The sequence below is a fragment of the Dromiciops gliroides genome, chromosome 5, assembly GCF_019393635.1.
Source record: "Dromiciops gliroides isolate mDroGli1 chromosome 5, mDroGli1.pri, whole genome shotgun sequence".
NCBI classification, from domain to species: domain Eukaryota; kingdom Metazoa; phylum Chordata; class Mammalia; order Microbiotheria; family Microbiotheriidae; genus Dromiciops; species Dromiciops gliroides.
The window spans coordinates 105,485,348-105,508,952 of NC_057865.1; the positions used below are offsets into that span (position 1 = coordinate 105,485,348).

Here is a 23,605-nt window from a genome sequence, read left to right on the forward strand (position 1 = left end):
CTGTGGAGTTAAGTTTCCAAAGTTTATTTTTTAATTTTCACTTCTCGAGATAGATGTGAACCTACCCTGTCAGCATATTTGCTTAGTAGAGCGTATTCCCTGTAGATGCCCAGATTTTAAATGTAAAATACTTTGAGATGCCACATGAAAGGCATCAAATGCAGGCTGATTGTTGTGGGTCATTCCCTGGAGTGGTATCTCTTGGCATCTCACCTCTTGCTTTGCTCAAACACAGAGCATCAGCCTGCAGGGACACATGGAAGGTCTCGGAGCAAAAACAGAATCAGATTCAAAGCTCTATACTTGATTAAGCTAAATACCCCCAGAGTCAACACTTCCTTTCTGGGACTTGCCGTGGGAATCGTTTTATGCTGTTAAAGCTTTCGATGGTGGTCCATAGGGTTCCTAAGAGGCTGAGATATGCATGGGGGAGGGGAGGAAAGCCTCTCCTTGTGGGGTACCAGACCAGGACAGTGAAGAGGGACAAGGGAAAGGCAAAGAGGGGAAGAGATAGAAGAATGAGAATGATAGGCAAAGGAAATGAGAAAGTAAGAGGGGGAAGGGAGAAAGGAAAAGAAAAAACTAAAGAAGAAAGAGGGCAGAATTATGGAGGAAGAGAGCAGAGGAGGGAAAAAAGAAAAGAAATAAGGAGAATACTCTTCAGGCTCCTGGATGGTGATAATTCTGATGCTGCTGAATGACATCAATGGGCCTAAGTATAGGAAGCAGGAACTAGGAACAATAAAAGGCCAGAAGGCATCTGGGTTCATCATGCCCTATAGGGCATGGTCTATGGTTTCCCTAATAAGACATAGAAGAGGGTTGGGGAAGAGGCAGACCATGAACCTACACTTCCTGATATATCAACCTCATGCTCATTTTCCCTTGATACTCTGAGAAGAACTCTTGGATCAGTGTGAGAGGTGTCAGCTGTTGTTAGCTGTGTGATCAAATAACTCCTCTTGGGGGGGGGGAAGCTAGGTGGCACAGGGATAAAGCACTGGTCCTGGATTCAGGAGGACCTGAGTTCAAATACAGCCTCAGACACTTGACACTTATTAGTTGTGTGACCCTGGGCAAGTCACTTTAACCCTCATTGCCCCACAAAAATAAATAAATAAATAAACAAATAGATAGATAAATATAAATAAACGAATGAATGAATTAATAAATAACTCCTCTGCAGCTCAATTTCCTCATCTGTAAAATGGGGGATAATCAAAATACCTCTATTCTCTACTTCACAGGATTGTGAAGATCATGGATTAAGACAGGGAAGGGAGCTAACAACCCATCTATTCTAGCACCTTCATTTTACAGACAAGGAAAGGACTTTATAAACTTTAAAGCGCTAAGTGTCATAACTCTTGGTTTTTTAATTGACTAGATCTGTGATTTAATTGATTTAGGGAAATCCTTCTGAGGAGACTCTTTCTATCAGCAAAATGTACCTACTCTTCAACCACAGTCTTAGAGAGGAATCAGTAACATCAAAGTCAAGTAGAAACCAGGTCACTAAACTGTGGGCAGCTAGGTGGCACAGTGGATAGAATGCCACCCCAGGAGTCAGGAATACTCCTCTTCCTGAGTTCAAATCTGGCCTAAGACACTTATTAGCTACGTGACCCTGGGCAAGTCACTTAGCCGTGTCGGCCGCAGTTTCCTCATTGGCAAAATGAGCTGAAGAAGGAAATGGAAAACCACTCCAGGATCTTTGCCAAGAGAACCCCAAATGGGATCATGAAGAGTTGGATGTGACTGTATAACAACAGCACTAAACTGTACAGAAGGATCCCTGTGGGCTGTATATTGACTTAGAAAATTTATTATCTATGGTCAATTGTATTTTTATTTTGTTAAATATTTCCCAATTGCATTTAAGTTCATGTGTTGTGGACCGGGTCCAGTGTTCTTAACATCCTTTTGGAGGTTAAGTGACTTGGAGAAGGTCACAGCCAATATGGGTCAGAGATGGGGCTTGAACCCAGATTTCAACACTCAGGGGTCAATTCTCTATCCACTGTCCCTCTTCTATCTATCCTTCTACTCTTTTTCAATAGGATATAGATAGAAACAATCTTGACACAAGTTCATATCCTGCTATTGTCTTTATATCTACTATTCTACAAATTATTTTGTGTTATTTGGGTTGTTTCAGTCCTATCTGACTGTCTGTGACCCCATTGGGGGTTTTCTTGGCAAAGATACCAGAGTGGTTTGCCTTTTCCTTCTCTGCTCATTTTTACAGATGAGGAAACTGAGGCAAACAGGGTGAAGTGACTTGCCCTGGGTCATGCATCTAGGAAGTCTCTGAGGCCAGATTTGAACTCAGGAAGATAAGTCTTCCTGATTCCAGGCCAGGTACTCTACCACTGTCACCTAGCCTGCCCCTTACAAACTATTACACAGGTAGATAAAACCCCTTATTCTAGTTGGAGAGGCTATGAGCTCAGGCCTCTACAGGCTTACTGACAGCATCTTTGGCCTAGCTTCAGTAAGCAGAGAGGACATCAGAGGTGATATGGTCCTCATTAGGTTCCCACATGGATTTTGACCTCTTTGGTGAGGTCTCTATATTTTGAAAGACGGGGAAACCTCTGATGGAGTATTCTGGCCACTGGTATTTGGTAATACTAACTTTTTACAGCCTGCAGTGAAGTGTTACGCTGTTTCCCCTGACTCCTTGCATAATCTACCTTGATCACTAACTCTGGGCTCCTTCTGTAGTTGCTGGTGGCAAAGATGTGGCTTCTGAATTGCCATCATTAGCCTCTCCATTTCTACAGACAAATCTGCACCAATCAGCCGGAACCTCTTTAGGACACCTTCCTAGTCTAAGCTAGGATCCTTGGATCTCTTTTGATCTTCACAACAGCCCCATGAGGTAGATACTGATGATATTGTTTATGCTCATTTTACAGATGAGGACACTGAGGTTTGGAAGGGTTAAGTGGGTTTGGCCACAGTTACACAGCTAATACGTGTCAGAGCCACAATTGACTCTATGTCTACCATTCTAGATGGACTTTTCCTGGACTTCGTCATCTCCAAAAATTTATCAATCTGCAAGATGAGATCAAGTCAGAAAAACATCTCTTTGTACCCACTACACTTGGCACCCCTTTTTATTTATTTATTTTGGTGAGGGCGATTGGGGTTAAGTGACTTTCCCAGGGTCACACTGCTAGTAAGTGTCAAGTGTCTGAGGTTGGATTTGAATGCAGGTCCTCCTGAATCCAGGGCCAGTGCTTATCCACTGCGCCACCTAGCTGCCCTGAGGGGTAGGGGCAGTCTTAAGCTTTTCTTTGTATACCCAGGGCTTAGCACAGTGCCTGGCACATAGTAGGTGCTTAATAAAATGTTCATTGCATAACTCAGATTCATTTGCCTCTCAAGCCAATGTTCTTTCCATCAACTCATACCTTTCACTTTGATCAAATGAAATAATATTGTACAATATAAAAGCACTTTGCAAAACTTAAATCTCTCTGAAAATGTAGCAATTATTAGGTATTATGATCCGGGACCCTTTCTCAGAATATTTGGGGAGAATAATGCTGGGGCTGATATGTTCAGGACGGTAGGTAGGTACCTTTTTTGTTTGCCACTTCTTTGTTGACATATTGTTGGATAACTTAAGGTGGGGGTCACACATAGAAGTCCTTTTGATTCTACTCTTGATTTAGTCATTTCACATGCTCCTTTGGAGGTAATCCCCTTAATAGGGTAACCTACCATATACACCATTGGACTGAACGTAACTAAATCAACCATTACTATTGCTTGGTGAAGTGATTCTGCTTATTTTGAAAAAGTATTTCTTACAAGTTTTTGGCCACTTGTTACATGCTCTAGGAATGTATATCAATTCTCTTCCTCCTTTTTGGTGGTGGAAGTGTGCATCTTTCTATAGCCGTCATATGATGTTGTTGATGACGATCATGGCAGGATGAAGTAGGGGTGCTGGGACTAGGAGTCAGGAAGACCATCCTGCCTCAAAGCCCTACAGTCATGTTTGCAAGTTGCTTAACCTCTTTGGTTTCAGTTTCCTTGGTTGTAAAATAGAAATAATAACACCACCCCTACTTCCCAGGGGTTGTTGTGGGGATCAATGTAATAACATGTATAAGATGCTTTGCAAACCTTAAAGAACATTGAAAAGTCACTATAAATAATACAAATAATAATAAATGGGGTGACCATATTCAAATTGGCCATCTTACAGGTCAGTTAAGGAAAGGCATTTTCATGAACCTTAATTAATGTTCTATATGAATGGGGAGTTATAACTACAGAAACTGAAAAGTCAGAAGGAAACTTAGAAGTCACCTAGACCCACCCAAAGGCAGGAATGCTGTGTTTAGTAATCCCAACATGCAAGTGGTTATCCAGCATCCTCACGAACGCACTCATGATGGGGTACTCATTATCCCCAGAACAGCTATTGCCATACAAAAAGAAAGGGGTTGAAAAGTGAGGCTAAGCTGCCTGCCCGATTTAGGATACTTGGTGACTTTAGCCAAGGGAACCTAAGGAAAGAAATGGCTGTTTCCCCTGCCTGAGGGGAGTCCGTAGGACAACTCCCCTCTGAAATATCAGAGCCTAGGAGGGATCAGGTACCACAGCAACTCATACCCAGCCAGGACTTGTTGCTGGCTTTGGCTTCCAGCAGGAGGGCTGCAGACCACAGTCTCCAAGATAAGGGTGGAGTGGCCCCCACTTAGCAGATAGCCTAGACGTCTTGTCCTGACCTTAACTGACTGTGGTTTCATTACCCAAGATGGATGAACAAGGTTATGGCCACGTCAGGTAACTCCACAAAGGTATTGGCTTGTTCCATTGCCCTGATACCAGGGCTAAGTTATGAGGGGACTCTGGCTACTGTTGCTCTCTGTCTGCTCCAGCTTTCCCATAAAGTATAGATAGAAAGACAGATTTGTTCTTCAAATCACTGGTCATTCATACAGCTAATGAGAAAAGGCCTCCTGGAGTCATTCAATACTGATCACAGTTGGATGATCATTCCTCCCCAAGAGGCAGAATGGTAATGGAAAAACCAAAGACCACATCTAGATGGGGCATAGGTCAAAGGGGAGCCACATGCTATAGTATCTATGTTGGTGGGTGTATATGATATGGCCCCAGATCGAATCCTAATAGTAATAAGAGGCTCTGGTAGCCCTGAATAATGATAGCTGACATTTCTATGGAGGCTTTGATGTTTAGATGGCCCTTCCATATTTTCTAAGATCATCACTATAAACTGTCATGTAGACAGTACAGCTATTGTTATTTCCATTTTATAAATTGGGATAACTAAGACCAGGTTAAGTGACTACCTTTGGTCATTCAGCTAATAAGTACCATAAGAAGATTAGAACATCAGGTCTTCCTTATAAGGAACTCTACCTACTAAGTCAACCTGCTAAAAAAAATAAAATAAAATAAACAAACGAAAAAAAGGGCAGCTAGGTGGCGCAGTGGATAGAGCACCGGCCCTGGAGTCAGGAGGACCTGAGTTCAAATCCGGCCTCAGACACTTAACACTTACTAGCTGTGTGACCCTGGGCAAGTCACTTAACCCCAATTGCCTCACTAAAAAAAACAACAAACAAACAAAGTCAATCTGCTTCCTGTTTGTAGACATGTCCTCATAATCTCCTTGTCTAGTCTGCATCCAGGCCAATCCCAGCAATCTAGCATATGCTGGAGAAACAGATCCATGTAACGAAGCTGGTATACACACATGTGCACACATGTATGTATGTGTGCAACCCATATATACATACATACACACGTGTGAACACGTGCAAACACATAGACACATACATACCTATATGGACAATACAAAACACTTCCAATCAGTAAATGATTTAGTGCTCTCTTCCCTTAGCTGGTTCAATCAAGCATTAATCAAGTGCTTAGGATGTGCAAGGCACCGGTCTAGGTGCTGAGGACACAAACACAAAATGAAGCCTTCCCTGCCCTCAAGTAACTTGAATTCTATGAGGGAAACAATATATACAAATGCGAATAGATAGAAAATCTTCACAAAGTAAATTCAAGGTAATGGGAGAGTCAGGGTACCAGGAAAGACCTCATGCAGAAGATGGCAATTGAGTAGAACTTTGAAATAAGAGAGTGATTAGTTTGAGGAGATTTAGTTGAGGACAGAGTGCATTTGAGGATGGGGGAGGGGGGCAGTGATCAGTGCAAATGCACAGGGATAGGAAATGGAATGTACTATGTAATGTAGTGTGAGGACCATCAAGGTGGCTGGCTTGGTTAGACTGAAGTGTGTGAAGGGCAGTGATGTACAATAAGCCTAGAAGGCAAGGCTGAAGTTATGTTGTGAAGGCCTTTTTTTTTTTTTTGGTGAGGCAATTGGGGTTAAGTGACTTGTCCAGGGTCACACAGCTAGTAAGTGTTAAGTGTCTGAGGCCGGATTTGAACTCAGGTCCTCCTGACTCCAGGGCCGGTGCTCTATCCACTGCCCCATCTAGCTGCCCCATGAAGGGCTTTAAATGCTAAAGAGGAATTCATTTCATCCTAGAGGTAACAGAAGGTTATAAAGCAGGGAAATGACATGGGCAGATCTGTGCTTTAGGAATGCCACTGTGGCAGCTGTGGTATGTGGACTAAAGAGGACAGAGAGACAAGTAGGAAAACCTATTAGGAAGCTATTGGAATAGTGCAGGTGAGAGGTGATGAGGGCTAACAGTTGTGTGGGTAGATAGAAGAGATGGATGGGAGAATGGCTGGGATGCAGAGCATAGATGGGGAGGGGGAGGAGGGGAGTGAAATGAAGGACAGGTTAGGATTTAGATGATGACCCAGAAAAGAAGACTGAGAAGGAGCAATCAGACCATAGGAAAACCAAGGTGAGAGTAAAGTCCTGATAACTCAGAGAGGATAAAGTATGCAGGAGGAGAGAATAATCATCAGTGTCACATGTGGCAAAGAACGTCAAGGAGAATGAGAATTGAGGAAAGGCCACTGGATTTGGCAATTATGAGACCCATATAGTAACTTTGGAGAGAGCAATTTCAGTTGATTGATGAGGTTGGAAACTTACAACATAAGAACTAAATGTGGGTGAGAGGAGACGAAGTGGAGACAATAAAGTTATATGACTTTTTCTAGGAGTTTAGCTGTGAAAGGGAGAAGAAATTTAGGATAATAACTTGAGGGGAAGGTTAAGTGAGTGGATTTTTTAGGAAGGGGAAAACTTTGGTGTGTTTGTATGCAACAGAAAGTCAGGAGATAGTGAGGATCTGAGAATATGTGTGGTATTGAGTGTGCAGGATAGAGGAGGAGGAAAGAGGAAGGGAGCAAAGAAAAGAGGGAGAGAGGAGAAAGAGGGGGAGGAAGGGAGAGGGGGAGAGAGGGAGAGGGGGAAGGGAAGAAGAGGTGGGGAAGGGAAGGAGAAGGGGAAGGGAGAGAAAGAGGGGGAAGGGAGAGAGGGGGAAGGGAGAGAGAGGGGAGGGAGAGGAAGAGAGAAAGAGAGATGGGAAGAGGGAGAAAGAAGGAGAGGGAGAGAAATGGAAGAGAGAGAAGAAAGGGGAGAGAGAGAGGAAGGAGGACAGAGGGAGGAGGGAGAGGGAGGGAGAGAAGGGGCAGGAGGAGTGGGAGGGAGGGGAGCAGGCTCAATTGGCACTCACATGGATTGTTTGCTAACAATTTTTCACGTGAATACTAATCTAATAGTCAGCATTTTATATCACTTTAAAATCTGCAAAGGACTTTCCATATGTTATCTCATTTGAACCTCACAACAGCCCTGAGAGATAGGTGCTGTTATCCCCTTTCTTTTACAGCTGAAGAAGGTGAGGCAGGAGGTAAAGTGACTTGCCACACAGCTAGGAAGGGTCTGAAATACACCCAGCTCCAGGACTGTAATTCCTTGTTTATTTCCTCACTTTGACATAGGATCGTGGATTAAGAGAAGGGACGAAGCTCAGCGGCCATCATAAACCAGTACCACCATTTTACAGATGAAGAACCTTGAGGCTCAGAGAGATTGTGAGGTCATCCCATCAGAGGCAGAATTTGAAACCAGGTCCCATGTTTCCGGAGTGAGTACTGTTTCTGGCTAGATTATGTGGCTTCACATTTGCACTGTTGTACCATGTAACGCTTTACAACGATGAAACTCAGAAGGAGTATGAAGTCGTGTAAAGACTGGCAGATTAGGTGAATTAATTTGGCCTTCGGTCACATGGCATCTAGTTCTAGGATTCAAACCCAGATCTTCTGGCGCCAACGCAGCCTTCTTTTCACTCGCCCACAAAGCCTCCCCTCCCCCTCTCTCAGGACCTATTAACACCTAGGTTGTAGGCACTGGGCCCTCAGGAGCCTCTTGGGTGCTTCCATAAACCCAATTCCAGTTTGGATTGTGCTCCCAGGTGTTTATTCAGGCTTTGATTCCATGGTGCCATGGAGAACAATGAGGGCAGCAGCAGTATCAGCAGCAGGAGCTCTCCAGCTGAAGGGAATGCAGGGAAGCAGAAAGGCGGGGCTCCCCATGCACAGCTGAGGTTTCAAATGCACAAGTACCCAGTGAATACTGAACAGTGTAAATGGGGGTGCTCCATGCCCTCTTAACTTAGGTAGTCCTTGAGCCTTGTTACCCTACGCCTTGGGGGCTTTGCCCTGTCCCTTGCCCCACTGGTCTTGGCAGCCATCTTGGTCTTGCCTCCCTGTCTCCCTCTCATGGATTTAAACAGTGATCTCTATAATCTCTACCAATGACCGTGGCTTCTCCTTCACAACCTGCAATTGTCTCTCCTCTGGTGTACTTAGTCCTCAAAACTTTGTATTCTGTATCTCCAGCCATTGACATCTGCTAGCACCAACCAGATGGTCCCAACTACAGTCTTTCCCCCAATCCCTAGATGGGAAGGCTTTATCAATGTCATAGAACCCATGAAGATGGTTTCCCTTTTCCCATCTCAGGAAATGGAGTTAGGAGTGCACTGTGGGCACTTGTTTATTCCTCTTTTTTTTTTTTTTTAGTGAGGCAATTGGGGGTTAAGTGACTTGCCCAGGGTCACAACAGCTAGTGTTAAGTGTCTAGGCCAGATTTGAACTCAGGTCCTCCTGAATCCAGGCCGGTGCTCTATCCACTGCACCACCTAGCTGCTCCATTCCTCTTTTCTTTTAAAGTCACATAAAGCTTATTTCAATATAAACAGATGACACTAATAACCTGCTATCAGTAGGGTCTAGATCCCACATTATTTTGCCAGTAATGGGGATGGATTTGTGCTAAGACATCCACTTTCTTTCTTAAATCCCCCTGTAACTTAGGGTATATATTTATGAGAAGGTTTGCTGGGGTTTAAAATGCTGCCTGCAAAAAGTCTACTGGCCCACCCAGGAAACATATCTGCAAACTTTGGGTTTCCTTACAAGATCCTAACTCGACTGAACTAAGCAATGAGAATGCCCTCCTTTAACAGGAGAAAGAGGAAAGGTCCAGCAAAATTTGAATTATGTGTCTACATTAGCTATAAGGCAATTTGGCAAGAACCATAATAATGATGATGATAATGGTGATGGTGATATAATAAACAATAATAACTGACATTTCAAAGTGCTTTGTGCTTACAAAAAATCTGCTATAAATATTAATGCAAGAGATGTGTTCAACAATTCTCTAATGTCAATAATGTATTATCTTTATTTTACAAGTGAGGAAACCAAGACTCAGAAAAGTGAAGCATCTTGCCTTTGGTCATATAGCTAATAGAGAGGGGACTCAGGACTAGCCCCCATATCCCTTTGACCACAAATCCGGAGTTCTTTTCTACTATGCTGTAGCTGCTGCCAACAAAAGTTTTTTTTTTTTTTAAATGTGGCTTTTCTCAAAATGCATACCTTGTGGTCAAATTATTCTAAAGGAGAGACTGTGTATCAGTCCAAATGAGTTTGTGATTAATTTACAACCGGGCTCTGTAGGACAGATTTATAATAACAATTAAGCTGAAGGAAAATGGACCATAAATTTTGACTGGGCACATTGAGCCCCAGTGAAAGAAATGAGTAGAATTTAGCCAGATCAAAAGTCAATAATTTCAGAATAAAGTAACAGAGCAATGGGGAGGTCAGCTTACATGGATGGAAGGAGTTGGTGTTTTTCTTCTTTTATCTCTATGATCCAAATTTAGCTAGCAGTCTGAAATGCCAACATTTTGAGGGTTTTATGAATGATGAGACACATTTTCCTATTTTATAACCAGAGCAGCAAAACTAGTTCCAATCCCTAATTATTTCTTTTAAGATGTTATTTCTCTGTCTGTCTGTCTCTCTTGTTGCTGTGTCTGCACATGCTTAGAGAAAGTACAAAAACAACTACCAGGAGTCTTGCTTTCTGCATGTAGATTACAGCACTACTACTGTCTTTGACATTTTAGATTTGCAGTAAATATTTGCTAAATGAATGAACAAGTAGATGATGACTTGGTTGCAGTTGTTTTTAAATTGACTTTTGAGGGGCGGGGAGCTGGATTCCTTACTCTTCCTTACCCTGCACATCCATTCTACTGACAAATCACTACCTCCACGATATCTCTAGCATACATTCCCCCCCTCCCCCTTTTTTTTCTTTGCAGGGCGATGAGGATATGAGGAAACATATCTGACTTGCCAGGGTAACAGCTAGTAAGTATCAAGTGTCTGAGCTTGGATTTGAACTCAGGTCCTCCTGAATCCAGGGCCAGTGCTTTATCCCTGCGTTCCCTAACTGCCCCTCACACTGAACTCTTATAGGACCCCTCCCCCCATAAGTTTTTCCTGCTTCCAATCTCACCCCCCTCTAAGCCATGCTCTACCTAGTTGCCAAAATAATCTTCCTAGGGCACAGATCAGGTTGTGTCCCTCCCTTGCTCAATAAGCGTCCATGATTTATTATTCATTTGGATTTGCTTTATTGTGTCTTGGTTTCTCATAAAGTGACTATCTTCCATTGGTTTCAATCCTAATTCTTAGGCAATTATTTTCATCAGAGCGCTTTTATATCTCCTTTCTATTGGCTTTTCAAGCTATTGACTTTTTTTCTCATGACTTTCCTGCATCACCCTCATTTCTCTTTCCATTTTTTCTTCTACCTCTCTAACTTTATCTTCAAAGTCTTTTTTGAGCACCTCTATGGCCTGAGTTCAATCATATTTTTCTTGGAAGTTTAGATGTAGGGGCCCTGGACATTGTTATCCTCTTCTGAGGGTGCACCTTGATCTTCCTTGTCACTAAAGAAGCTTCTATGATTCACAACTTTCTCTGCCTGCTCATCTTACCCATCTTTTACTTGATTTTTAACTCCTTCTAGTGTGGGGTCCTAATTCCAGGTTATATTGTCCCAAGCTTCAAGGGGTCCTAGGTGGTACGATTAAGGAGGGGCAGGTTCTTCACTCAAGTGGCCTGTTCTCTGGTCTGTAGATAACCTCAGGCCAATTAGCTAATTAACCAGGCCACAAAACTTTGTGTGCTGTGGTTGTTAGCTCTGACGAGCCTTCACTCCTCTCCCACCTGGGCCACCACTGCTCAAAGTTTCTTCCTGGTTCCCCGCTGGGGTAGACATCCAAATCCCCCTTAGCTCCTGGATACACCCCTGTAGACTCCTCTCTCCCTGGCCAGGTGTTTCAGCCCTCTCACCAGATTGCAAGCTTAGTTCCAGAAGACACAGGCACTGCAGTTGATTTGGAAGCTTGGGGTAAGTTTCTCTGGTGTAACCTGCCTGGGGCTGGATCTGTGTTGCACGATTGTGGGGCTGGACTCCACTTGCAGCCTAGCTCCCCCTCCTGCCAAACTTCAAGCTGTTTTTCGCTGGAAAATAATCTCAGCTGTCTTTTTGTGGGTTCTGCTGCCCCAGGAGTTGTTTTCTGGCTGCATTTGGAGTATTTTTGGAGTAATTGTGGCAGGAAGTCTGATGTTTACTGCCTTTCCTCCACCATCTTGCTCTGCCTCCCCTCCCATTATTTCTTGTTACCCCTAAAACCAAATATAAACTTCTCTGGTATTTAAGGCTCTTCACAACCTGGCTCCAACCTAATTGAGCATTACTTGCCTTCATTCATTCTTTGGTTCAATCAAATTGACTTTCTGCCCTTTGCTAACATTCAATTCAATTCAATAAACATTTATTATGAGGCTGTTATGTACCAGGCAAAAGAAAGACAGTCCCCACCTGCAGAAAGCTTGCAATCTAATGGAGGAAAACAACACACAAAAGCTGGAAATCTGGGGGGGGGTGAGAGAAGGAGGGAAGAGGGTCATGAGACATTCTATTTCCTACATCCATGACTTTAGAGCAAAGGCTGTTCCCCCATGCCTGGATTGACTTACACATTCCCTTTTCACCTTATCTTTTAGCATTCTTAATTTATTCCAAAGCTCAGATCAAATGCCATCTCCTAAAGGAAATCTTTTCTTGTGTCTCTCCAGTTCTAGCACTTCCTCTACTTCCAACCTCACCTTTCACCTTACAATTATTTTTATACAATTGTATACATGTTGTGTCCCCGATAGAATGTAAGTTCTTTGAGGGCAGGGATTTTTTCATTTTTGTCTTTGAATCCTTATGACCTGACACAGTGCCTCGTACATAGGAGGCAATTAATCAATGTTTGTGGATTAATCCACCGAATAGAAATAACACAAAGTGAGATGTCAATTGATTCTGAGCTAAAATCTAAAGAAAATACCTAGGCATGCAACCTGTGGCCTAAAATGTTTATTCAATTCTCTTAAACAAATGTTTATTTAGTCCCTATCATGTACAAGTCTCAGTGCTAGGAGCAAGACAAAATGAAATAGTCCCTGCTTTCAAGGAGATTATAGTCTATCAAGAGAGATATGAATGCATATAGAAAGTAATATTTAAGGAGGGAAGAAGGCATTGACAAAAAGGCAAATCAGCAAAGACCCCATATAAGAGGGGAACGAAAGTTATGTTTTGAAGGAAGCTAGGTGGAGGTGCCAGGTAGAGGTATATAGGAAAATATACCAGTGAATGAATATGGGTAACAAAATAGACTTGCAATTTAAACACAAGACTAGAACCACAATCTCACAAGTATCAATAAAACTTGGAGAGATGGGACTCATGGCTAGATTATGAGAGTTGGAAGGAATCTACTTTTCAAAAAGAAACAGGGGCATAAGCATCATTGTAAAGAAGGTATCTACTTTTATGGAAATCCATGAACCTGCTGTGGAATGCATTTGAGGGAGGAAAAATGACACAGAAACAGAAATATGAGATATAATTGTTGTAAGAGCATACTACGTATTACCCAGCCAGGAAGTAGATAGAAATGATGTGTAGGTAATAATAATAATACAGTCACTTTCACAGTGGTGGGTACAGGATGTGAAAGATACTTCATCTATACTCATGTAGATGGGAAACAGAATTTTATTAAAAGAAGAGAAGTTTAAATTCTTTATTTCCCTTGTCAACAATTTCATCTCTCACGGTAGAGGAAGCAGCATAAAGAATTACTATTCTGGGGATTAATGCTGACCAATAAGAAAGAAATAGTTGGGGAAATGGAAGTGACCGGACCTTCAGGAAAAGTACCGTTTTTGGAGTTCATAGAAGCAAGGAAAAATATTAGATATTATAAAATGTACACTTGATGTTGATTTTTAAATGTTCAGGAAAAAGTCAAATTATTTTAAGGCTAGAGACTACAAATAGAAATAATGGCTTAAAAGTGATCAGAGGTACTAAAGAAATAAGCAAATCATAGTGAGGAAGAAAAGAGAGAAGCATCTAGGGAAACTAGTATGATGGCACAGGTGGCTCTCTGACTAGTCCTTTTAAAAGGATATATGGGGGCAGCTAGGTGGCGCAGTGGATAGAGCACCAGCCCTGGATTCAGGACGACCTGAGTTCAAATCTGGCCTCAGACACTTAACACTTACTATCTGTGTGACCCTGGGCAAGTCACTTAACCCCCATTGCCTCACCAAAAAAAAAAAGAAAAAAAAAAGGATATGTGGGCCCTGGAATCAGGAGGACATGAGTTCAAATTTTCCTTCAGACACTTATTAACTGTGTGACCCTGGGCAAGTCACTTAATCCCAATTGCCTCCAAAAAGAAAGGATATGTGCAGAAGGTGGAAGGGTATGTAAATAAAGGGGACTACAAAAGGATAAGGTAGCTAGGTGATGCATTGGATAGAGGACTGGGCCTGGAGTCAGGACAACTCCTCTTCTTGAGTTCAAATCCAGCCTCAGACACTAGATGTGTGACCCTGGGCAAGTCACAACCTTGTTTGCCTCAGTTTTCCCATCTGAAAATGAGCTGGACAAGGAAATGACAAACTGCTCCAGTATCTTTGCCCAAAAAACCCCAAATGGGGTCACAAAGAGTTAAACACAGCTGAAAAAATGACTAAAGAACAACAACAAGGAAGGATAGTGTGAAACTATCAGAATGTCATCAGGAACCTCAGAATAAAATGATATGAAAAATATCAGTGACAACAAAAAGAACTTTTAAACTGTTTTTAGAAATAAGAAACAAGCAAGGGAAAGTTCCTCAACCTACTAGGGGAAGATGGTGTGATGTTAGCAGATGATAGGGAGATGGCAGAACTACTCAACTCCCATTATGTTTCCACATTCCCCATAAGGAAGAAAGATTGTTCAAGAAGGAAGAGGATAATGAACAATGTAGAGACTGGTAAGGAGATAGAGAGCAACTTAGATATTTTAAACTAGTTCACATTTTAAGCCATGACAAATTGCATGCTGAAAGAATTTGCTGATGTGAATTCGGGACTAATGGTGGGTAATCTGAAAACTTGGAGGAGAGAGGCACTAGAATATTGGAAGAGGAAAATAATGCCCCAGTTTTCCAAAGTGAGAAAAGACACCTTCTGAAAATTACAGATGGATAAATTTGACGTTGATCTCTAGGAAAATTTCAAAGCAAATCATTAAACAAATGGCTTTTAAACATATGGGGAAATGCGTTCACTGGACATGAACATAAATTCATGAAGAATGGATCATGCCAAATCTTAACCCATTTCTGATTTTCACAATTACTATTTTGCAATTATGTAAATATGTTATATCTTAACAGATCTGTGACTTCATCAATATGATGTTCCTTCCAAAGATGAAGACCACAGTTCATCCTGTGAAACTATTGTTCATGCCCTCCCATAAGTTCATCACAGGTGATCCATTCAAATGTGCTGGGGGCTTCCTCACTTACTCTTTTGTTGTTGTTATTGTTGTTGTTGTTTTGTAGGGCAATTTGGGTTAAGTGACTTGCCTAGGGTCACACAGCTAGTTAAGTGTCAAGTGTCTGAGGCTGGATTTGAACTTAGGTCCTCCTGAATCCAAGACCAGTGCTTTATCCTCTGCATCACCTAGCTGCTCTCTCGCTTACTCTTGATGCCAATAGGATATGAGTAGCACCATTCACTGGTTATCCTTTGCTCTTGCCATGTTCACTTCTGATTCACCATCCTCATATACTTCCACCTTTGTATTTCAGTCACCAAGTATCAAAATATATGTCAATTTAATTTAAAGGCATCTACTCAAGTTCTTCATAAAATCTACCTCTTCAACTCCTGCAACAGGTGTTGCTGCATAAACTGCAATTATATTGCTGGTGTTATTTTTGTGAATACTTAACCTAAACACTTCAACGAGATGACCAAATGCCCCATGAAATGTTTCCTAATTGCCTTTGTGAGCACTCTAAAACCAAATCTGCCCACTCCATTCATTATTTGTCTCTCCAAGAGGAACCTGTGAGTCATTCTTCCAGTTAATTGAAAATTTTTGCTTTCTTCTGGTTTCATTTATAGGATAAAAGTCAAGATTGATGTGACACCATTCTATAGAGTAGAAAGTCCACTCGTTGGTCATGGACAAATATCTCACATTTAGAGTACCAACAACTAAGTTAAAGTGTGCAGTAGCTCATCTAAACTGTGTGATTCTCAGTACTTTGATTCCCCTTTCTGTCACCTTCTACTATGACTACAGAAGGAGCCCAGCACTGAAGGCTATTTTGTATTTTTCTTTATTTCATGGGTTTCTGTGGCTGAAATATTCATCAATAAGTGCTTAGTTTACCACTGATGAACCTTTTCAGGTGTAGTCAAACTATTCCTTGGAAAGCAGACCCAGTCTGTTGTTGTTGGGGCCGTAGTCTTTCCAGCATGACAGAACTGGTCAGAACGTAAATGTCCTGGAATAGCCTTTAAGAACTAAGGCTGGGGGGCAGCTAGATGGCACAGTGGATAGAGCACCGGCCCTAGATTCAGGAGGACCTGAGTTCAAATCCAGCCTTAGACACTTGACACTTACTAGCTTTGTGACCCTGGGCAAGTTACTTAACCCCAATTGCCCCCCACACATGCAAAAAGAACCAAGGTTGTCTCCACTCCATGAAGTAGAACCTTCTGGAATGATTTTACTATGGCATCTGAAAAGGAGTACCAGGTTGTCCTTGTGAATAAGATGGTTCCATGTGTATTGGCCTTGCTCTTCTTTGAACATGGTACTCTGTCTCCTGACTCCATGCCTTTCCACTGACTGTCCCCTCTACCCCCTCCATGCCTGGAATATTTTTGCTCCTCTTGTCCACCCTTTGTTTCCTTCAATAGTCAGATGAAATCCAAACCTTCTTCAGGAGCCTTTCTTGGCTTGTTCTTACCACTACTAGTGTCTTCCTTCTGAGATTGCCTCCCATTTACACTGGGTATATCTCGCAAATATCTCATTATTTACATAGTCGTTATCTCCCCCTTTATGATGTGAGTGCCTTGAAGGCCTGTGTTTTTGGCCTTCTTGTATCCCCAGCACTTAGCACAGTGCTTGGCACATAGTAAGTACTTCATACATTTCTGTCCATTGATGGACTGAATAATATTGGTACTTAGTGGATTTGCAAACTAAATCACATTTATGAGTATCTCTATGCCAGTCTTTCATGGAATCTCTGGTAGCATACCGCAGCACTTTTCATCCCTGTCTTGTTCAATGTTTTTATCAATGACTTAGAAAAAGACATAGTAGGCATGCCTATCATAATTACAGATGGCATAAATCTGAGAGAGCTGGCTAATATGAGAGCCGACAAAATCAAGATTAAAAGGGATATCGATAGACTGGAACACTGGGCTGAAACCAAGAAAGATGAGATTGACTTCAATACATTAAAATAAGGTTTTGTTTTGTTTTGTTTTTTTAGTGAGGCAATTGGGGTTAAGTGACTTGCCCAGGGTCACACAGCTAGTAAGTGTTAAGTGTCTGAGGCCGGCTTTGAACTCAGGTACTCCTGACTCCAGGGCCAGTGCTCTATCTACTGTGCCACCTAGCTGCCCCAAAATAAGGTATTTTTTAAAAAAACTTCTTCTGTGTCATGGGGCCCCTTTGGTGACATCTAAGGACCCCTTCTCAGAGTAATGCTTTTAAGATGTCAAGTAAAATACTTAGTAGGACAAAGAGCACAAATTATACTAAAGTAGACTTAACCAAAATATCAAGAATGAGTTCATGGACTCCAGATAAGATCCTTGCTTTCAAAGATCTGTGATAGTTCATTGGTGTGGGTATTTTCTCAACTCCTTTCAGGGTCTTGATAGGCAGTTCTTTGAGTTACTGTGGCCAAAAAAAATCATAGCTTGTTGGCCAACCTTCTGGTGAAGAAATTCTTCGAACTTTACTAGATTGGTCTTTAGACAACAGTACAGAGTCCATCGCCAGTTTCTATACTTGGGGCTTTTCCAGATTGGCTTCTAGAATTTGAGCCTTTGAGGACTCAGAGTTACCTATATGTGATGCTGAAGCAACAGAGTGGAGTTTAGCGTAGGAAGGTTCAGTTTGACAAGGACAAATGCCAACTCCTGCCTTAATTGGTAAAATTCTTTAAAAAGTAAATTGGGAGGGGGGGGGCAGCTAGGTGACGCAGTGCATAGAGCACTGGCTCTGGAGTCAGTAGTCCCTGAGTTCATATCTGGCCTCAGACACTTAACACTTACTAGCTATGTGACCCTGGGCAAGTTACTTAACCCCAATTGCCTCACTTAAAAAAAAAGTAAATTGGGGCAGCTAGGTGGCACAGTGGATAGAGCACCGGCCCTGGAGTCAGGAGGACCTGAGTTCAAATTCGGCCTCAGACACTTGACACTTACTAGCTGTGTGACCCTAGACAAGTCACTTAACCCCAATTGCCTCACCAAGAAAAAAAGCAATTTGCCTGTGTATAGGACAGCACTTCTTGTGATAAAGTTCTGAGTGTTTGAATTGGTCTCAACCTTAATAAGAGCCAAGATTGAGATGTGGCAGATCAAAAAGACAAGACTTAGACTGTCCATTGTAGTACAGTGTCCAGATCAAAGCAAGTGCTAAGTGCCATTATGCTCTGCAGGAGCTATAGAACATCTGAAATATGAAATTTTAGGCATTGCATTCAAGAGAAGTGATGACATGGAGTTTGGGCCAGAGGGAAAGCAAGAAAGAGGATAAAGAGTCTGTAAACCACAATGTACAAGCAATAATAAAAGAAAATGGAGTTGTTTAATGAGATGAGAAATTACACTTAAATGGAAAGTGATTATAGAAGAAGGATTTGACTTATTCAGGGCAGTTGCAGGAGGCCGAATCACAAAATTTAAGAGTTTGAAAGAAATGCAGCCATCCACCCCATAGCTAAAAAGGAATATACCCAACCAGTGGGTTATTCAGTCTCCACTTGAAGACTTCCAGTGGAGGGAAAGCCAATCCCTCCCAAGGCATCCCATTTCACTTATGCTTAGCTCCAATCGTCAGGAAGATTTTCCTGAAATCAAGCCTAAATGATCCTTTTTTCATCTTCTGTGGGGATGAAAGAACAGGTCTACATGGAACTAGAATGAATGACTGGTTAGAAGAAACCTAGAGGCTGGATTTCATTCAACCTATGGAATTGTTGGTACCACAGAAATCTTTGAATACCATCTAAACAGTAGACAGGCTGTGGTCTGCACTGATTCTTGAAGTATGAGAGAATAAGGACATTCTTGCTAAAAATTAAAAGCTGTCCCAAATGGAATGGAACTGCCTTGTGTGTTTGCCAATAGAATTTTTGGAGCAGAGGCTGGCTGATTATCTGTCAGCTTTGGGGCAAGTCATTTAACTTAATTTCCTCATCTGTAAGTAAGAGTTAGGAAGGAAAGGAAACAAACATTTATTAATGTACCATAACAAACTGTAACCAGTTATCAATGTACATTTATTATGTCCACCCAGCCACTGTGCTAAGCACTTTACAAATATTAATTTGTATTTGCATTAGGAGGCCTTGGGGGGATAGGTACTATTTATTACCCCCATTTTACAATGAGGAAACTGAGGCAGGCAATGGTTACGTGATTGCCCAGGATCATACAACTAGTGAGTGTCTGAGGCTGGATCAAACTCAAGATTAAACTAACTGACGAGGAGTTCTTAACCTAAGATCCATGACTGTATTTTAGGGGAATCTAAGAACTCGAATAGGAAAAAAATAAATATTTTCACTAACCTCTTACTGAAATTTAGCATTTCCTTCAATTATGAATTTTTTGAAAAATTAATGTCAGGGTCCATGACACAAAAAGGTTAAGAACCCCTGGACTAGAAGATCTCTAAGATTTCATACAGCTCCGAACTTTTATGTTTTTCTATTACTGAGGGGTGGGAGGATAAACTAGATGACCTCTGAGGTTCTTTCCAAAGCTAAGATTCTCAGTCATAGAGGACAGAATGTTAGAGCTAGGAAGGATCTTTGGATTATCAAATATAATCCTTTCACTTGCCCATAAGAAACTATAAGCTAAAAAGAACAAGTGACTTACTGAACGGAAAGGGTTCTTAAACTTTCTGGTCTCAGGACCCTTTTAGACTCTTAAAAATTGTTGAGAACCCCCCAAAAGTTTTTGTTTATGTGGGCTATATCTATTGATTATATCTACTGATAGTTACATTGAAAACTCATTGCAAACAGGGACTATTTCATTCTTTGTACTTGTATCCCAACTACCCAGGACAGTGCCTAGCATACAGTAGGTGCCTATAAATGCTTGTTGATTGGTTGAAAGTTATATACTTCTCTCTTAGTACTAAGAAATTAAAATGTCTTAGAATTCTTGTAAAACTAGCTTTAACCTCATGGGCCTCCTGAAAGGGTCAGACCACATTTTGAGAATTGCTACTCAAGGGCATAGAAAGCTAGGAGGCACAGAGGATAGAGCATTAGGCTTGGGAACAGGAAGACTCATCTTTCTGAGTTCAAATTCAGCCTCAGACACTTACTAGCTATGTGACCCTGGGCAGGTAACTCAACCTTGTTTGCCTCAGTTTCTTCATCTGTAAAATGAGCTGGAAAAGAATTGGAAAACCATTCCAGTGTCTTTGCCAAGAAAACTCCAATAGAATCACAAGAGTTGGACCCACTGAAAAACGACTGATCAGCAACTCAAAGGCATACAGAAAATTAGTGGCAAAGTCAGAACCCAACACAACTCAGTTCAGTGATCCTTTACCTGGATCTTATTCCACAGCTGATCCTATCAGCCTTTCAGACTGAGCATTAACAACAATAATAACAATAACAACAACAACAACAATAACAATAATAACACCTAGTATTTATATAGCTCGTTAGGTTTTACCAAGTGCTTACCAAATATTAATTCACATGTCATTGCTAGCAAGATGCTTATCAAAATGACATGGCACTGTACCAACCAATGTCCCTCCCACCAAAACCCAAATGGAGGTTGTGTGTATAGCAATGGGATTAGGTCAGATCTGCACTCACGTTTCTCTCACTGAATTTATCCACCTCTCTCAGGAGCTTCTCCTGGCACTCAGAGTTGGTGGCCACAGGTAGGTGGCAAAGGAGAGAGTGTTGGTGATGGTTTCATACCCAGCAATTAGAAAGATGAAGGCTTGTCCCACTATTTCATCTGTAGTCAAGGCCTTTGGTGGCACATTGGATGTAGGTTGGTGGGTGGGAGGTTCTCCACCCTGAGTGCGTCTGTCCAACAATATCAAACAATTCTACACCAACAGAGGAAGGAGAACCACGGATATCTAGGGTATCTGGAGAAAATCTCTTCGTCTCTAGGAACCAAAAGGGAAAAGGATACACTTTCAACCAATCCACAAACATTTATTAAGCAGCCATTACATGCCAGGCACTGTGATAGGGGCTGGGATTCAAGCACAAAGAACAAAACAGTTCCCACTTGCAATGATGAAGAGATAAGCACATAACAAAATATATACAATCTAAACGTAAAATAATAAATGCCAATATCTTCAGGGTGGTTTGAGAGGAAGGGCACTAGAAGTTGAAGGCTCAGGGAAGGCTTCTTGCAGAAGATGGTGCCTGAGCCACATCCAAAGGGAAGACACTCAGCATCTTGTCCTTGGGATTCTTACGGACAACAAAGGGAAGAATCTAGGGGAATGCTGCCTTAAGACAGTCGAATAAATGAAGACCCAAGCTTCTAGACGTTCCCCTTCTAAATTGCATCTCCGTCTGCCACAGATAACCTATTGCTACCTCTATTCCAGGTTTCATCTGTCCCAATTCAACCAGCATTTGAGGTTAATAGAGCTGGCCCCAGGCAAGAATGTGAAGGCTTTTGCTTTCAGTGGTCTCTGGTTCTCTCTCCTGAGCTTCCTTCCCTTTCTCTGGTGCCCTCTCTTCACCTTTAGGTACCTGGTCCCTCAAGCCTCCTTCTTGTCTCCTCTTTATCAGTCATTTATACTTAAATGTGAGGATGTGCCAGTCGATGGGTTAATCCCACTTAGGAATATTTGTAGTTTACATCTTATCTCATTGTGGAATGAAGGGGCCAAGTTCCTTGTTAAAGGAATTTCGGGTTTCATTCACCATGCCTACTTATATGGTAAAGTCTGGTTGAATCTAGCCCATGCAGAGGTTACTCACAGTCTCTCCCTTCCATATACTTTCCTAAAGGAAATCAAGCAAGAGAAAATCCTATCTCTGGCTATTAGATGTCTACTATCAGGGGGAGTGGGTCCAGTGGATAGGGCACCAGCCCTAGAGTCAGGAGCACCTGAGTCAAGTGTAGCCTCAGATGTTTACTAGCTGTATCACCTTAGGAAAGTCACTTAACCTTGATAGAAGAAGAAAGAAGGGAGAGGGAGAGGAGGAGAAGGAGAAGGAGAAGAAGGAGGAGGAGGAGAGGGAGAAGGGAGAAGAAGAAAAAGGAAGAAGGGAAGAGTAATAATAGTAGTAGTAGTAGTAGTAGTAGTAGTAGTAGTAGTAGTAGTGGTGGTGGTGGTGATGATCATCTACTATGGTTGTTTTGTCTGTTTTGTTTCATTTTGTATTTTCCTAGATGCAGGGTCAAACACTTTCCTCTTCCTTCAGGAAATGATCCTTCTTTCTACCATTTCTTTTGACCCCTTTTTTTCTCCCATATCCAGGTCTTCTCTTCTCTCCTCTAACCCTTCCCTTCTCTGCTAGCAAGATCAGACCCTCTTTCCCTGGTATCCGTCACACCCCAACTCCTTTTCTCCAGTCCCCTTCCCCTGTTTATTCTGTCCCAAGTCTCCCAGGTGCCAGGAATCACTGCTCACTGTAGTATTCTCCCTTCTCAGTTTCCCACTCCTGCCTTTTTCTATGGTTTACTGCTATTATGAGAAAAGCTCCCTTTCCTACCACTAAGCCCCTGGGGTTAAGCATACACCTCTGTGGCCAGCATTTTGGCTACTTTGAGCCCTTTTGTAACTTTGATACAAAAGGCTGGTTCTTCGGGGGTAAGATTTGGGAAACAGTTGGATATGTTGCTCCAAGACCTTTCAAGGGTGGGGAGATAGTAGAGGACAACTGTAGGAGTGATGCTGGGGATAGGGAGGGATTTAGCTTTAGTCCTGACTTATGCAGAGAGAGAAGTGAAAGTATCCTTAACTGTGGGAGAGTCAGATACAAGATATGTGCACAACATGTGGATGTCATGTGTGATGATAGCCACATACATTGTTCAGAGAAAACGCATATCAGTGCTGTTTATAAATGTTAAAACTAACAAGTTAAGCAGAAAGGTCAGGGAACCTGGTTTTGGGGCTATGATGTGTGGTAAGGGCAGGCGTACGCTGGAGTCGCTCAAAGTGGGGAGTTGATTGTTAAATTTTCAGTGTGACTACACCTGGGAAATTGGAAACATGACAAATCAGGTATTGATTTGTTGTTTTGGTTGTTGTGTAGACTTTAGAAAGTGATGGGAAAGATGTTAATAATAGAGATTAAATTAAAAGTGTGTGCTGAACCCCCAAAGAGCTGGTTGTTAAACATACCAGCACTCCCCTGTAAGGGAATGAGTAGATACAGGAGCAGCTAGATGGTGCAGTGATAGAGTGTCAGGCCCAGAGTCAGGAAGACTCATCTTTCTGAGTTCACTTACAAGCTGTGTGACCTGGGCAAGTTACTTAAGCTATTTGCCTCAGTTTCCTCATCTGTAAAATGATCTGGAGAAGGCAATGGCAAACCATATCAGTGTCTTTGCCAAGAAACCCCAAATGGGGTCATGAAAAATCAGACATGACTTGAAATGACTGAACAACAGCAAAGTT

At 42.0% G+C, this 23,605-nt stretch overlaps 1 protein-coding gene across 1 annotated transcript in view; it reads right to left on the bottom strand.

The window, feature by feature from the left end:
* Positions 1 to 23,605, bottom strand: part of TBXAS1 (thromboxane A synthase 1) — a 245,680-nt gene that overhangs the window by 93,891 nt on the left and 128,184 nt on the right. The window contains 4 exon segments of the mRNA XM_043966165.1: positions 20,817 to 20,881; positions 20,884 to 21,026; positions 21,028 to 21,097; positions 21,100 to 21,121. Coding sequence (XP_043822100.1) covers positions 20,817 to 20,881; positions 20,884 to 21,026; positions 21,028 to 21,097; positions 21,100 to 21,121 — 300 coding nt within the window.